At 45.6% G+C, this 15,644-nt stretch overlaps 3 protein-coding genes across 4 annotated transcripts; all 3 read right to left on the reverse strand.

The window, feature by feature from the left end:
* Positions 1-19: 19 nt before the first annotated feature.
* Positions 20-3,760, reverse strand: LOC108158929 (endoplasmic reticulum metallopeptidase 1). The gene is made up of 12 exons (XM_017291735.2): positions 3,404-3,760; positions 2,837-3,347; positions 2,606-2,780; positions 2,462-2,546; positions 2,279-2,399; positions 2,064-2,218; positions 1,623-2,006; positions 1,388-1,568; positions 1,146-1,330; positions 944-1,087; positions 381-881; positions 20-322 (listed from the first exon to the last, which is right to left on the reverse strand). Exons 1-12 carry the CDS (start codon positions 3,431-3,433, stop codon positions 155-157), a joined length of 2,640 nt encoding a protein of 879 aa, XP_017147224.1. The 5' UTR covers positions 3,434-3,760; the 3' UTR covers positions 20-154.
* An 89-nt stretch (positions 3,761-3,849) lies between these two features.
* LOC108158925 (endoplasmic reticulum metallopeptidase 1-like) lies at positions 3,850-7,814 on the reverse strand. Its single transcript, XM_017291729.1, has 11 exons — positions 7,336-7,814; positions 6,748-7,273; positions 6,522-6,696; positions 6,380-6,464; positions 6,041-6,161; positions 5,821-5,975; positions 5,377-5,760; positions 5,137-5,317; positions 4,752-5,080; positions 4,182-4,682; positions 3,850-4,126 (listed from the first exon to the last, which is right to left on the reverse strand). Exons 1-11 carry the CDS (start codon positions 7,354-7,356, stop codon positions 3,959-3,961), a joined length of 2,646 nt encoding a protein of 881 aa, XP_017147218.1. The 5' UTR covers positions 7,357-7,814; the 3' UTR covers positions 3,850-3,958.
* Positions 7,815-8,029: 215 nt separating this feature from the next.
* LOC108158924 lies at positions 8,030-14,310 on the reverse strand. Of its 2 annotated transcripts, XM_017291728.2 has the most exons (4): positions 14,206-14,310; positions 10,709-14,147; positions 9,550-10,644; positions 9,161-9,338 (listed from the first exon to the last, which is right to left on the reverse strand). In XM_017291728.2, the coding sequence occupies exons 2-4, from the start codon at positions 14,135-14,137 to the stop codon at positions 9,264-9,266; spliced, it is 4,599 nt and encodes a 1,532-aa protein (XP_017147217.1). In that variant the 5' UTR covers positions 14,138-14,147; positions 14,206-14,310; the 3' UTR covers positions 9,161-9,263. The 2 variants fall into 2 exon arrangements, with proteins under 2 accessions (XP_017147216.1, XP_017147217.1); XM_017291727.2 differs by having other exon boundaries at positions 8,030-10,644; positions 14,206-14,309.
* Between the last annotated feature and the right edge of the window lie 1,334 nt (positions 14,311-15,644).

Raw genomic sequence — 15,644 nt, forward strand, 5'->3', positions numbered from 1 at the left:
ATTAGCCATTGTCTGAAAGTTCGATGGATGTGACGCTTGACGCTTGTTATATTAACGCGATAATTCTTATCTCAGTCCCGACTCCAAGCGTCTGGGGAAGACACAATAAATAATACATAATCTAGTATCTACGTCTATAAAGATCTTCAAGATTTCAGAATATATATCGCTTAAATAATGCCGGCCACTCCATAACATGAACAAAGTCTGGGAAATCCGCCATGAATTTGAGACTCTCGGCGTCCCGCTGGAAATCGTAGCTAACGAAGTGACCCACAACTCCCAGCTCAAAGATCGGTGCATCGAGATCTCCGTCGGATGTCTGTAATCGAAACGTTTATAGCTTTCATCCGTCTACATTATCAATAAACTCTACTCACTGCGAAATCAATGTGAAAGTTTATGGGCGCACTGCCCGGGCCATATGAAAAGTATATTTGATATGGCGCAGAGTATTTCTCCGGCTCGTCCAACATATTTCTAATGAAGGACCAGTCCTCGATAACGACCCCTTTCAGTGGTCGTATAAACAGACTCATGTGCGGCGGACCGGCCAGCTCGAATGCGTATCTCACGGTTTTTCCCCCCACGATAACTGATTTATCCAAGAGCTCTAACCCTAAGTTGGCGGGTGCAACAACTTCCTGGTCTCGGGGCAGCCAGGCAGCGCTGGAAAGAGCTCTGCACCAGCTGCTCCAGAAGCAGGGCATACCGCACACCACGTACTTGTCGCAGTAGGGCTCTACGGACGTTAGCCCGGTCAAATTTACGGATGATTGTATAAGAGGGCGCAGAGCTCGCCTGTCCTGGTAGTCGAAGTAATACCCAGAATCATTTACACTCACGGAGCCATCGTATTCATAGAAAATGCGACGAGTGTGCTGGTAAAAAGAGGGACAAAAATAAGATATCCGTAAATACAAGCGTAATGTAATCCCTTTACCAGGAAGTTCACCCGCATCACATTGGTCTTGGGGCGGTAGGGAAAACCAATGTCCGTAACAGCAATCATACTAAATACAAAGGTGACAACTCCAAGGCCGAGTAATACGAGAGTAGACCAGCGGAACATGTTTATTAGGGGAACCTTGAAAGAAAAAGACAAAGGTGTGGCTGCGGCACTGACTAAATGTAATCTTGCTTACCACAAATCCCAAAGCAAAAAAAGTTCCCAGAGCGCAAATCAAGGCTATGAGCACGTCGGGATTAATTGAGTCGCGGTTTCTGCCCATCATTGGAAAGAAGACCACGAGAAATGTATAGAAGAGGGAGCAGAAGTATACGAACGGCATGAGCTGGAGAATTTGCACAACCAATACCCAGTAGTAGCCTGCAAATAAGACAAACTTCAGCAAGCAGAAAACCAATCTCGCTACAGCGATCTTACCGCGATCATGTAAGCAGCTCAGCAGGTTAATCAGCAAGGCGGCAGCATAGAAAAACATCGATACCATGCAGACGTACGGTATGCGCAGCCCTATTGCAGTCAAGATGATGGCCAAGAAGGCCAGGATAACGCAATGAGCGTGTAAACTCATGTGCAGATGGTAGGCATGGCTTAACTGTCCCTGCATGACATTAAGATATTGAAAATGTAGTCCACTAACATACTTTCTACTTACGTTTGGCTTTAGCGTGTAGTAGAGGGTCAGTGGAAGCACCAGACCAATGACTGCCGGGCACACATAAAGGCCAATCACCAGCCAGTTGCTGCTGAAGTAGGTCAAAGATCGATCGCCGGCGTCGAACAGTACGGCCATGAGCAGGGGCAGCCCAAGGCAGAGTCCGAGCCCCACCACATGGAGCCCTAGGATGATGAGGAACCAAACAGATATCTGACCAGCTGTCACCTCAGACACGCGGGCCATTCTCCATAAGGAAACTCCCACCAGCATCAGGCTGATTACGGCAATGACACAGTTCAGGATTATCCCAGTTTTCTCGGTGTAGCACACAAAAAAGAGACCCAGAAAATCGAAGAACACGGAGTGGCCTTTGCTATGCTCCTGTTATAAATAGAGGATACATTTGTTCTACGATTTGGTAAAATATCGATGACCTACCTCCGTGTCGTACATCTCGCTGGCATTGGCAAAGGCCCGTACTAGCGACAGGACATTTTCACCAGTGCTCTGTACGGAACGTCCTGGTACGGCATCAAAGTTATCAAAGACAGTGTGGTAGACGTAACCGTTGTCAATTTGTGCAATATCAAGACCTTCAAACACGAAGTACAGTGTATTAAGCGAGTACTCAGAACTTTAAAAGAGCATCTTACCAGGCACTTGACCATAATCGCGGAAAATTCTAAAGTCTGTGTCAGATGGCAGCATTCCAAACTGAAAGATCTCCTCAGCCATGGTAGTGGCAAACGGATGCTTAGCGTGATGTTTATAATACTGCAATCATATATCAGAGAATGAATTATCGTACTAATATATTAAGTCAATATAAAGATTACCTGCATTAACCAAGGATGGTTGGGACCGCTTTGAAATAGTAGATCACGTCCCCCACAGCCAGCCACTTCCAAGTTGATAACGGCCCTGACGACAGGCAACACAATGGAGCTTTAAGATCGGAAGCGATTATATATTATACTTACTTGCAGTTGGCTGCCCATTTGTGTTGGGTAATGAATCCATGAGACGCTTGCAGTGGATTCTCCTCGGCACCGTTAAACAGAAAGACTATGGGATGTTGAAAGGGTGTCTCCGATATGGCCATTTGACGCAGCACCTCCAGCATGACCACCACCATGGTTCCATCGTCGCCGGAACCTGTTCCACTGTATTACTATCGACGTGATGGAAACAATATACGAGGAATTGATTACCTGGACTGCTCGGTTTCGAGTCAAAGTGACTGTTAAGCAGGAGATACGACGAGCTGTTGGAGCTTTTCGAGCTGAGTTTGACAACCACATTGTGAATACCATGATACATGCTGGTCATTGTCCCAATTGTAAAGGCCCCTGTTGGCTGTTGCACATCCACCTCCAGCTCGTAGAGATCGCTGCGCATTTCACTGCGAATATTATCTACAGCATCTACGAGAAAGGCAACTGTTGTCACCTCATTCGCCACACTGCCAACGACTTTGGGTCCAATGCGATCGAATTGGTAAAGCATATTCTGCGCTCTCTCTACCACAAATTGTCCGGGTTTAAGTGACTCCTGTGCAATGGTTATTTTTTCCGGTAGGCGATGGAAGAGGGGTATCACGACAGCGTAAAATAGTGCCACCCAAAGGAGCAGGAAGGCCACCGCATAGTACCAGGCGAGTCTCCATCTGAGTGCCCTTTCCTTGGACAACACATTGTAAAGTACTGTGCCCGAGTAGTTGCCCTGCAAAATGTGGTGATTAATGCATATCGAAAAAATGTATAAATATATGAACTTACATTATCAGTTCCTTGAGCTTTCGATTCCATATTTTCCGCAAACTCTCCGCAAGACGGAACGTTGCCTATGGCCGGATTTCTCGAAACTGAATGTTGTCGGGTTGCTGCTTCTGTTCCCTCTGAAGCCTATATAGATAGAGTCGTGTGTGCCTTGATAGGAGACCGAGGCCCGAAGGCGAACTCTCTGGCAAACAAAAGTTCCCATAGCTCGGGCCAAGTGCAGATATGTAGTATCTGAATTGTGGTAGATTTCTTAGCAGTTTCAAATCTAAATGCGTTTTTGATGTTTGCTGCAAATCTTATCAATAAATCTTTAATCAAGTGAAAGAGAGAGAACGCGAGAGCGAGGGCCACTTCAATCGGGACAGAGTATAGTCTATGCATAACTATGATCGACTTTTGGGCACTCTGCTAAATGCTTATGTAGAAGGAATAATTCTGTTAAATTACTTGTGGATTTCTGTAATCTAGGTCTACAATCTATTATATTAGTTAATATCTACTTAGTTAAGGCATACAAACGAAATAAGAGACAATCACAATAGTTTCATGAACTTAGAATACATAGCGTTCAAATAACGTAGGCCACTCCATCGGATGAGCAAAGTCCGGAAAATCGGAAATGAATTGCAAGCCAACTGCGTCACGATCAAAATCATAGCTGACAAAGTGCGATGAAAATCCCAGCTCAAAGACAGGCACATCAAAGTTTCCAGATGATATCTGAAAAATAGTTATCATAAAAATCCAATTTTGCAAAAGAATCCCATGAACTCACCGCAAAATCAATGTGGAACTTCAATGGCGTGCTGTCCTTGCCATAGGCGAAGAATATATGATATGGCGCCGAGTATTTTTCGGGTTCGTCCAGAATGTTTCGAATAAAGGACCAATCCTCTACTGTGACCCCATCCAGGGGTTGTATATATATGCTCATATGTGGTGGACCAGACAATTCAAATGAGTATCGCACGGCTGTTCCAGAGTCTAGAACGGTTTTGCTTAAGAGCTGCAATGACGATGCACCTGGTATGGCCACCGGCTCATCGCGGGGCAGCCAATGACTGCTTGAGCGGGTCTTGCACCAGCGATGATTAAAGCACGGCACGCCGCACATCAGATACTTGCTGCAGTCAGATTCCGTGCTGACCAAACCTGTAAGATTAAGCGAAGTGTCCTCGAGTGGATAATAGAGACGACGATCCTGGAAGTCAAAGTAGTAGCCAGAGTCATTAAGGCTTACGGAACCATCGTATTCATAGAAGATGCGACGAACGTGCTGCAGGAACATGGAAAATCATAAGATTTGGATCGAGCACTGGGGAAATAATTATTGAAACGGACTTACCAAAAAGTGCACCCGCATAACGCTGGTCTTAGCGCGGTAGGGAAAACCCACTCCTGAAACAGCGATCATGCTGAATATAAAGGTGACGACACCTAGGCCTAGCAATATGAGCTTCGGCCAGCGGAACATGTTTATCAGAGGAGCCACAAATCCCATTGCAAAGAAAGTTCCCATGGCACATAGCAACGCTATTAAAAGATCGGGATTAGTGGAGTGCCCGAAGCGTCCCAACATGGGAAAAAATACAATCAGGAACATGTAGAACAGATGGCAGAAGTAAAGAAACGGCATCAGCTGAAGAACCTGCACAATCAGCACCCAATAGTAGCCTTCAAATGAATCCAGATGTTAGAAAGCAGAATGCATGTGTCGGCCAGGTACTTACCTCGATCATGCAGGGTGCTTATCAGATTGATCAACAGGGCAGCAGCATAGAAGAGCATCGAGACCATGCACAAGTAGGGCGTCCTGAGACTGATTGCCGTAAGAATGATGGCTATCAGTGCCAGGAGTACACAGTGGGCATGCAGACTCATGTGCAGGTGATTCGGGTGGCTTATTTTATCCTGTGTGAGAAATTCCCCATTAGTCGCCTTCCGAGTGGCTCGACCTTCAGCAAACTTACGTTTCGTCTCAATGTGTAGTAGAGCGACAAGGGGAGAACCTGGCCAATCATAGCTGGACAGATGTACAGGCCGATCACCAGCCAGGTGTTGCTAAAATAGGTCAACGACTGACCTCCGGCATCGAAGAACACGCCCATAAGAAGGGGCAAACCAATGCTGAGGAAGAATCCCACCACATGCAGCCCCAGAATGATGCCGAACCAAATTAGGATTTCACCCAGTGTCGCCTCTGACTCGCGACCCATTCTCAGTAGTGAACATCCAACCAGCACCAGGCAGACCACCGCAATGACGCAGTTCAGGATTATCCCAGTGGTCTCAGTGTAATATATAAAGAAGAGCCCCAGAAAGTCGAAGAACACGGAATGGCCTTCGCTGTGTTCCTGCAATAATATTAGATTAGTGGACTAGGTCCAAGTATAGTTGTAAAATTGACCACCCACCTCTGGGTTATACATTTCGCTGGCGTTGGCAAAGGCCCGCACTAGGGCGAGTGCATTCTCGCCAGTATTTTGAAGGGAATCACCGGGAACCGCCTCAAAATTGTCAAATTTCGTGTGGTATACGTAACCGTTGCTGATTTGAGCAATATCCAGACCTATAGATAGATAGAGTTGAGGTTGTTATCGTTTGTGTATGGAAGTTGTAGGCTTTCCAGCTTACCTGGTACCTGGCCATAGTCGCGAAAGATTCTAAAATCTGTGTCGGACGGAAGAATTCCCGACTGAAAGATCTCCTCCGCCATGGTAGTGGCGAACGGATGCTTGGCATTTTGGTTGTAGTACTATAACGGGAAATAAAACGACAATTAATCATGTAATTTTTCGGCACACTTTTATCCTACAATTAAATTGGGGCAATCAAGCGTTTTAGTATTGGCACACAATGACCGTTTACAATGCTAATAAACTGCCAATGACTATGCTCACTGCCTCACGTTCTCAGCGAAAGCATTCTATAAAGTGTGTACACTCGATACAAAATATGCATGTCTGTACATACCTTCATAAGCCATGGGTTATTTGGACCGCTCTGGAAAAGCAGATCACGTCCTCCGCTGCCAGCGACTTCCAAATTGATCAGGGCCCTGTAGAAAACACCCTCTTTAGCCGCAAACCCAAATTGATCTTCAATTTCTTCTTACTTGCAATTGGGCGCCCACTTGTGTTGGGTGATGAAGCCATGCGAGGCTTCCAAAGGGTTCTCCTCCGCTCCGTTGAACAGAAAGACAATGGGATGTTCGAAGGGCGTCTCCGATATGGCCATTTGACGCAGCACCTCCAGCATGACAACCACCATGGTGCCATCGTCGCCGGAACCTATTCGCATTTGCTTAGAACCTTCAATAGAAACAGAATCGAATCACTTACCTGGACTGGTCGGCTTCGAGTCGAAGTGGCTGTTGACGAGAAGGTACGCTGTACTGTTGGAGCCCTTTGAGCTAAGTTTGACTACCACGTTCTGTACTCCCTGATACATATTCACCATATTCCAGTGCATGTAAGCGCCAGATGGCGCCTGGACATCAATCTCCAGTTCGTAAAGATGGCTGCGCATTTCCGTTCGAATATTTTCCACTTCATCCACAAGAAAGGCAACAGTTGTCACCTCATTCGCCACACTGCCGACGACTTTGGGTCCAATGCGGTCGTATTTGTAGAGCCATCTCTGTGCTCTCTCTGCCACAAACTCACCGGGGTTCAGGGACTCCCCCTTAATGCTAATTCCGTCTGGCAGTCGATTGTAAAGGGGGATCACCACGGCATAGAAGAGCGCCACCCATAGAAGAAGGAACGAAGGTGCATAGTACCAGGGCAGTCTTGATTTTAGCTGCTTTTGCTGTGACAAGACTCGAACGAGGGAGACATCTGAATGATGTTTGGATTTGCTGGAGTCCTAAAAGAAAGATTACCAGGAAATCATTTAGAAGCGATGAGGATTCATATATTTAAACTTACCTTCCCGCTCGGTAGCTTCATGGCGTTCTGTCCTTGGCAAGAGCTAAGAAAGGTCTAACAATGCCTTTGTCCAGTCGTCGGAACACTGACTATATCTGCCTTGAGAGCTTCAGTTTGGAGCTAGAGGGATATTATCAGCACTGATTCGCACTTTGAATCCCATAAAGATAAATCGGTTCCTGCTAGAAATATATCGCCTGATACGAGGTGGTGACAAACCCCATAGTTTTCCTTGGGGAAATGTGGTATCTAAATAATGGCAGATTTATGCCCTGCCCTGCCTATCTTTACAACGCTTTAGAATTGGAATGTTTTTGGCACGCTTGTTTGTCCAATAGCCACATGCTGAGCATGGCAATGCCTATCTTTATATCTCTAGACGGTTGCTGTGTTTATCGAGTACACCTCTCGCTACCTCAGTACATCCTCTTATTGAGGCAACAAAGAATTATAGATTCCTCACACTACAGAGGCTGAGTTGAATGGAACTTTGACGAGTCCTAAGCGTAAATCACAATAAGAAAGCATTTACAGCTGGAAAAACCTGAACAACCATTATCACTTGAATTTTATTAGAATACAATAAATCAGAAGAGATTAGAATGGCATGTCCCCCTGGCAGGGCCGTTATCGAGTACCTTTTTTGGGGAGAATCCCTTTCGACTATGATATATCTGATTATTAAACTACAAGGTTAATGGTTAAAAGGTGTCTTATTTAAGAAGCAATTGTACTTATAATGCAAATAACATGGTAGGTACAACTATGCAATAGGTTTGTACTTTATTCAGATGCTGTGTGGACATTGGCGTGCTACTTCTCCATACAGCCAATGACTTTTTCCAGCAGTTTTTCAAGCTCTGCGGCATGAGGCAGTTCTTGGAAAAATCCCGGACGCTCCTGTTTAACGACGGCCAGTTTCTCTTGGAGGCAGGACAACTTTTTCATCAATTTGGTGCCTCGCAGAATGGCCTGGTGCTTTGCTATGAAACAGAAGAGTTTCCACAGAATCAGGACCACCAAGCTGTGCTCTTCATATGATTCTAGGCTGCCGTCCCCGCCACCATCTACATCTTTGACCGGTTGGGAGACAATGTCACTCAGCATAGACAAAAAGTCGGCATTGTTTACTAGTGGCAGGCGATTTCCAACGGAGAAGCTCATGTTGCGGAAGATGCGAAGGCAGAGAATCCTACCCTGGCTGAGCGGTGGCATGCGCCGGATAGCAGTGATGAGACCATGCAAATGGCAGATCCTGGAACCACTTTCATAGCGCGAGTAGACTTCCCAAAAGCCAAGCCATGCGAGCAAAGCAGCGGGTCCGATCTTGGAAGCATGAGCCCCGCTTACGGTGCCGGGCAGAATCGTGTCAAACATGTCCAGCACATGCATCTTGAAGAGACTGAGACGACCCTCGCTGCAGGCACAGCAGTTGACCATCACACGCAAAGCAGGAACTAGACTCTGATTGGGTATGGCGTTGGGAGTCTCCTTCCTGGTGGTCTCGTAGTCAGCCACCCGCACCATCAGCTGCAGCAGCGAATGGGGTTGTCCGGACAGCAACAAGGAGCTATGCTTGCACATTTCGAATGAGTACTCGGTGAGGGACATGGCCAGCTGAACGCAAAGCAATTTTAGGTGTGGAGAGTGCGACAACCAGGGCCAAATGCGTATCTGCAGTCGTACAAATATCGCTGCCACCGAGGCTTCGTTGATCACTGAGTAAGGCGAACTGTGCCATTGCACCATCATGTTGAGCAGCAACACAAGATTGTTCAGTATATCACGCGTCTTGTAGACGCCAACGCGCTTCACATAAGTGGTGGCGTTTCCAATGTCGGGGTCGCTGAGAAAGGCGTCGAGCAGACCCAACACTCGATCCAACAGCTTAAGCGTCTGAGCGACATCAATAGCATGGGGCGAGACCTTCAGCAATGCTCCGAGCACTTCACAGATCTGCACATGACCCGTTCCGGGAGGGTGCAAGAAGTTAAAAGTCTTAGCTGGGAAATAATGATCAAAAAGACGGTTCAGGCATTGAAAGAGGATCACCACTGCACTGCCTACAGGCAAACCATCGTGGGATATTGTAACCGAAAAAAGCTTTGCATCGCCTTTCGCTAATTTTCGGTTCGACTTCGGCTTTAACTGGTTATTCAAGGCATTCATATTGTTCTGCTCATTCATAGTCTTATCTTTAGTATCAATACTGACCGGCAAGCTGAATTTTTCCATTGTCTTCACAAAATTGAGATGTTCAGGTGCATGTTGAGCCTTGAGGCACACCATAGTCAAAGCCGAGAGAGTGTGCTGCTGCAGAGATGTTCCCTTGTGCTTTAGATTCGTTCCGTATATGAATATCTGGATTAAAATAGTGGGTCGAATGTAAAGCTGCTCGAACAAAAAGTCATATGCGTTGGGGTCCTTGCAGAAAACCAGAAATAGCTTAATAAACCTTGTCAAAAAGCGATCGGGCTCTTCCAGGTCCAGTATAGTATCTATCAGCGTTATGTAGCTCTGCAGCAGGGCGGGATCACGACAAATGCTGCGCTGCAAGAACTCGAAGTTAGTAGAATAGCAAAGGGCATAGAGTTCACTGATATCAGCGCACAGCTCCAGAAAGCCGTCCGAGAAATTCTGTGGTGGCGGCGGCCTCTTCATCACATCGCTGAGACAGTTCATAAATCTGTGCTCACAGAGCAGGGCACACCAAGTCGGCTTGAGGACCACCAGACGCACGCAGATGCCTATGTAACAGCTGATTATTCCACAAGAGTTCTTCTCTCCGTGTGCGTGTTTGTCCAGCCAGGGAGTCACATGCAGTGTCCCCAAAGCGTAATGCGCATCTTCCAGAAAGTTATGACGCTGAAGCAGCTCGATGATTTTCTCCGCATCCATTTGCGGCATCAGCGTTATAAACATACGACCAGCCAGCTCTCGTACCAGCATCATTTCCGCTACATGCTTCATGGTAGACAGACAGCATTCAATCAGACCTCCAGGCGGAAACTTCAGATGCGACAAGATCTTTCCCGCGCTGGAGCCACTACTGGATAGCCAACTGGCTATCGCTACCCAAGCCAGCGAACGCACTTGTCCATCACTGTGCCCGCACAGTGCCAACAGATACGTAAATATCTTGTAGGCTAAGTGATCCCTATCGTCGGATGTGGCAATCGTTGCGAGATTTCCCAAGTACCGTGTGTGGAGCTGGCATACAATGTGTAGACAGTCCCGCTGCCACTGAGATCCAGTCTGTGTGGGGTTTCTCAGGTCGAAGGAAAGTTGCACAAAGTGTCGGATATAGAACTGCAAAGGTAATGGATCTGTCTTAGCTTAGTCGAAATACGGAAGAATCTGTTTTGGCACTCACCATCAGCTGATCGTCGCTGAACATCAGGTCCCGCTCGCTGAGAAAATGCAGCACTCTGAGAATGCAGCGCACGTGCAGGAGCTGGCGCAGCTCAAAGTGAGTCCTGGCCACAGCACTCAGCTGAATAAAGAACTGTCCGTGCCAGCTAATTTTAGCGGGGATTTCCGTCTTGGCCTCGAGCAGAGCTGTAAAGATTTGGCAGACCGCTTGGAGCAAATTCAGGTCGGTGGTGCGATCGTACAGTATCGACAGAAAACTGTGGTGTGGGTCTAGTTCCAGAGTCCGATTGAGACTGCTCCACACATGTTGCACACCGAAGAGAATGCAGTTCAGGCACAGTTCCGACACGGACATGTATACCTCTCGATCGGCTGCGTTTGCGGGGGCTACGCGCAGATACTTGTGCATCAAGTTCCACAGGCTGATTCCCGCATCTTCAGGCATACTAGTGCGAAGCATCACCAGATATAACTGGATTTTTGCCACAATCTGCTTGAGTTCGTCGTGGCTGCTGCAGTTGCTGGCTGCCGTGAGTTGGCGACCCAGCTGTGGACCGACCTGTGATGCGTGGATCAGGGCAAGATCCGCAGCCGTCAGCTTTAGCGATTCCTTGATGTCCACTTTCTGGATGGCTTCCAGCGTAATATCCTCCAGGGTCCCGCATATGAAAATCGCCGTATTTAGGCGCCAGTGCTGGGCAGCCCTGTCGGCATCTTGGCCGAAATGGGTCTGCCGAAGGGTATGCTCCAAGGCCAGCCCCTCCGTAGCGGTACACGGTGGTTCAGTTAGATCGAGTTCATATGTTATGGGGATGATCAAAGAACTAAGATCCACATCCAAGACGAGCTTCGATTTGGTGGCCGTCATATGTTCGTGGAAGAGCATTTGGAATAGGCAGATGAGGACACTCTCCCGAAACTCCGGATCGTGAGCAGTTTTAAAGAGGAGCGACGTCAGAAGTAAATACATTTCAGGGGATGACCCCGACTCTTGCAGAAAGGCTTTGTTGAAAAAATGGATTTTGATCAGAATACTCACAGTTGTCAGTAGATTCTCTGCATATTCCGAGTTTCTTATGATGACGCGACCAATGTATAAAGCCTGCATGACCAATAATAAGCCCTTATTTGTTTTCGAAAAGTGCTCGCAGGCCTTCCAGTTCTGCAGCAAAACATTTATCTGTCTCAGACACGACTTTCTGATAGCTGGCTTAAGATCTTTGGTTTCCAGCAGCCGCAGTAGGGCATCCACGCTGCGCTCCCCCAGAAAGGGCTCTTCGGTGGTCGCCGGGAAAATGCTTTGGTACAGCCGAGGTGGTTGAACCCATCCGAAGTCGTAGTTTAATATCTTTTCATGCACCTTTTTATCGTCGCCCTTGGAAACATACTGCAGGATGTAAGCTATTCTAGCCGCGGCCTCTATTCTTATCTGAGGATCGGGATAGAATAGGTAGCAGACGTTTGCGCGCAGCTTTAGAAACACATCTCCTTCGGTCGGACAGACAATCTTCCATAATTTGTTGTGCATGGTACTGTTCGTAACGGAACGGCAGATCATAAGGGGAACCATCACAGGTTGAAGAAATTCGTACATTCCACTGAAGTCATTATCTCTTAGGGTGCAGGTCAAATTGAGTAGCATGTCCAGGTACTGTAAGCACCAGACTCGCACCCTATCCCATCTATCTTCTAGCCAGCTCTGCAAAACAAACTGACGTAGCAGCTTGGTGTTCAGCGGCAGTCCAAAGATACGCTGACGTATCAACTCCAGATTACTGTAGCCCCTCTGATAGACGCTGTTTTGAACGATTGCGTGAAAGAACATGCCACAAGGATACCACATCAAGTGATAGAAGTGGCCACGCAGCTCCGGATCGCGGATGTTCATCAGACTATACATCAAGCTCTCGGCCTCCTTGCGCAATTTTGGGTTCTTGGTATACTGAAGAGTGCAGTCTAGAAGGGCGTCGCAGAGCTCCTTCAGCAAACTGTGGCTGCCCAGCTGGTTTAAAACCAGGCAGATGTGCTCCTGTAGTAGGAGTACGTCCTCTGAAGTCATCTTTTTGAGCGGCTTTAATTGATTAATGGCCAGATTATAGCCCCTGTATAGCCTACTCAGCTGTTTATCCGTCGTTGAGGGTTGTGAAATAACAGAGACAAGTTTCTTGATCGATTGTTCGTGTTCTGGCATGCACATAATATAGGTGCTGTCCATCATGACAGGTAGAAACCGTGATTTGGCTTGATTTCTGTCCATTGATATGTCGTAGATTATACTCAACGAAATTGAATCATGCAGCAGGCCATTGAAAATAAGTGACTGCAAACGGGGCATCGCGAGTTTATCTACCAGTTTTGCCAGGTCGTTTCCTTCCGTATTGTAGCAAAATGTATGGGCCTTTTTGACCAGGCCCGCTAGCCGCTCTATAAATAAGTTTGAGACGGGACAACACAGAGCGTCATGGGTTTGTACAGCCGTCATAATTAGTTCCAGGATGAGCCAATTCTTGCTGGTAAATTGATGCAGAACCGGGTCCAACAGCTCGGTGCAGCTGTTTAGGAGGAAGCACAGGGCACTGTCCACACGCAGCTGTTTGGGGCGATCGGCTGGTGGGTCGATGATGCAGGAATAGCTAAGAGTGGATTTCCGCACCTCTAAGCTGCTCTGCATCTGCAGCAGATATTTGAGGAGGGCCCGATTCACATTGTGAAGATTGGCGTCTGCCCTTTCCTGAATCTTTACAAGCTTAAAGAAAATGTGTGGCGCCTGAAGGAAATACTCGCTGGGATAGTCGCCCATTTTGATAGTTAAATTGGTAAGCTTTTCATGCATTTCGGCATCCGGGTCTTCCATGTCGATCATGGCCTTCATGGTGTCCACATCCTCCGTGAACGGTTGTGTCCAGGCCGGTTCAAAGTCTTCTGGCTGGAATCTCGCCACCAGTTGATCTTTCAAGCTGCAGTCAGGCTCGCTCGTCAATTCACCCTCACTGATCGATGGCGACGGGGTGGGCTTATGGTTTAAATATATATCGGGCAGCAAACGCTGTAATTCGTCCAGCAATTCCATTGCTCGCGTGGACTCCAGGGACCGTATAATCTTCTTGATTTTGTCCAACTCCGCAGAGAGCCGCTCATGTGGTATCTTCTTCACCACCTCCTCGGCATACTCGGAGCGCAGCAACTCCTGCAGAATGGCCAGCACACGGTCGGCGGCCAGGAGGGGCTTGCAGCCAAACCATCGTATTAACTGTTTGAGCATAAACACTGGGTTCCCCTCGATTTTCTCGTGAAGCATCAGGCAGTGAATAAAGCGCGTCTCAACCTGCTGCAGGGCACACATGCGTATCGCCTCCAAATTATTTGTCAATTTGATCAACAGCGATTCGCGCAATTCAAAAGTCATTGTCTGTCTCAAGGCCATTGTCATCGACGTGCATCTAGGGGGGATATGTACTTTAGCTATTGTATCGGTGTCCCGTCCCTGATTTTACTTACTTGAATTGTATTTATATTTCAATTTTTTTATCTGTCAGAAATTGCTTTAGATTTTTTTTAAAGCGGCGGCATCTTGTTATCGCTTATTTATCGCTCAAATATACCGTCTATATATGGTCTCATTTGAAAAATATACCGTATATATACTGACGAATTCAAGTTCTACTATACATATTCCTCGTTTTTCATATTCCGTTGAATAATACTATCTATATAGAACATTTAGCCATGCCCACTCAATTTTGTACGATTGATGAATCAATTCTATACATGATTGGCCTATTCGAAATACTTGCATTTATTGGATTTCTATATAACATTGAAAATTAAATTAATAGATTGATGAAATTGACAAAAATACAATGGGAGCGCGGCGAAAACCAGTATTTCTACAGAACAGCACCAAAATATACCATCTCATTTAAAAAATATACTTATATTTCAATTTTTTTATCTGTCAGAAATTGCTTTAGATTTTTTTAAAGTGGCGGCATCTTGTTATCGCTTATTTATCGCTCAAATATACCGTCTATATATGGTCTCATTTGAAAAATATACCGTATATATACTGACGAATTCAAGTTCTACTATACATATTCCTCGTTTTTCATATTCCGTTGAATAATACTATCTATATAGAACATTTAGCCATGCCCACTCAATTTTGTACGATTGATGAATCAATTCTATACATGATTGGCCTATTCGAAATACTTGCATTTATTGGATTTCTATATAACATTGAAAATTAAATTAATAGATTGATGAAATTGACAAAAATACCATGGGAGCGCGGCGAAAACCAGTATTTCTACAGAACAGCACCAAAATATACCATCTCATTTAAAAAATATACTTATATTTCAATTTTTTTATCTGTCAGAAATTGCTTTAGATTTTTTTAAAGTGGCGGCATCTTGTTATCGCTTATTTATCGCTCAAATATACCGTCTATATATGGTCTCATTTGAAAAATATACCGTATATATACTGACGAATTCAAGTTCTACTATACATATTCCTCGTTTTTCATATTCCGTTGAATAATACTATCTATATAGAACATTTAGCCATGCCCACTCAATTTTGTACGATTGATGAATCAATTCTATACATGATTGGCCTATTCGAAATACTTGCATTTATTGGATTTCTATATAACATTGAAAATTAAATTAATAGATTGATGAAATTGACAAAAATACCATGGGAGCGCGGCGAAAACCAGTATTTCTACAGAACAGCACCAAAATATACCATCTCATTTAAAAAATATACTTATATTTCAATTTTTTTATCTGTCAGAAATTGCTTTAGATTTTTTTAAAGCGGCGGCATCTTGTTATCGCTTATTTATCGCTCAAATATACCGTCTATATATGGTCTCATTTGAAAAATATACCGTATATATACTGACGAATTCAAGTTTTGTTATACAT

Source organism: Drosophila miranda, chromosome 3 (genome assembly GCF_003369915.1).
Source record: "Drosophila miranda strain MSH22 chromosome 3, D.miranda_PacBio2.1, whole genome shotgun sequence".
Taxonomy (NCBI): Eukaryota; Metazoa; Arthropoda; class Insecta; order Diptera; family Drosophilidae; genus Drosophila; species Drosophila miranda.

What these genes read in the sequence shown, in the direction of transcription:
- LOC108158929 (XM_017291735.2), bottom strand. Translation starts at nt 3,433, where the DNA reads ATGGAATCGAAAGCTCAAGGAACTGATAAT. An exon ending in CTCGAAACCGAGCAGTCCAG is followed by an intron (nt 2,781 to 2,836) that starts GTAATCAATTCC and finishes ACAGTGGAACAG; the next exon opens with GTTCCGGCGACGATGGAACC. An exon ending in GCGAGATGTACGACACGGAG is followed by an intron (nt 2,007 to 2,063) that starts GTAGGTCATCGA and finishes TATTTATAACAG; the next exon opens with GAGCATAGCAAAGGCCACTC.
- LOC108158925 (XM_017291729.1), bottom strand. Translation starts at nt 7,356, where the DNA reads ATGAAGCTACCGAGCGGGAAG. An exon ending in CGACTATGGCCAGGTACCAG is followed by an intron (nt 5,976 to 6,040) that starts GTAAGCTGGAAA and finishes ATCTATCTATAG; the next exon opens with GTCTGGATATTGCTCAAATC. An exon ending in AAGCACCCTGCATGATCGAG is followed by an intron (nt 5,081 to 5,136) that starts GTAAGTACCTGG and finishes ATTCATTTGAAG; the next exon opens with GCTACTATTGGGTGCTGATT.
- LOC108158924 (XM_017291727.2), bottom strand. Translation starts at nt 14,137, where the DNA reads ATGACAATGGCCTTGAGACAGACAATGACTTTTGAATTGCGCGAATCG. An exon ending in TCAGCGACGATCAGCTGATG is followed by an intron (nt 10,645 to 10,708) that starts GTGAGTGCCAAA and finishes TTACCTTTGCAG; the next exon opens with TTCTATATCCGACACTTTGT.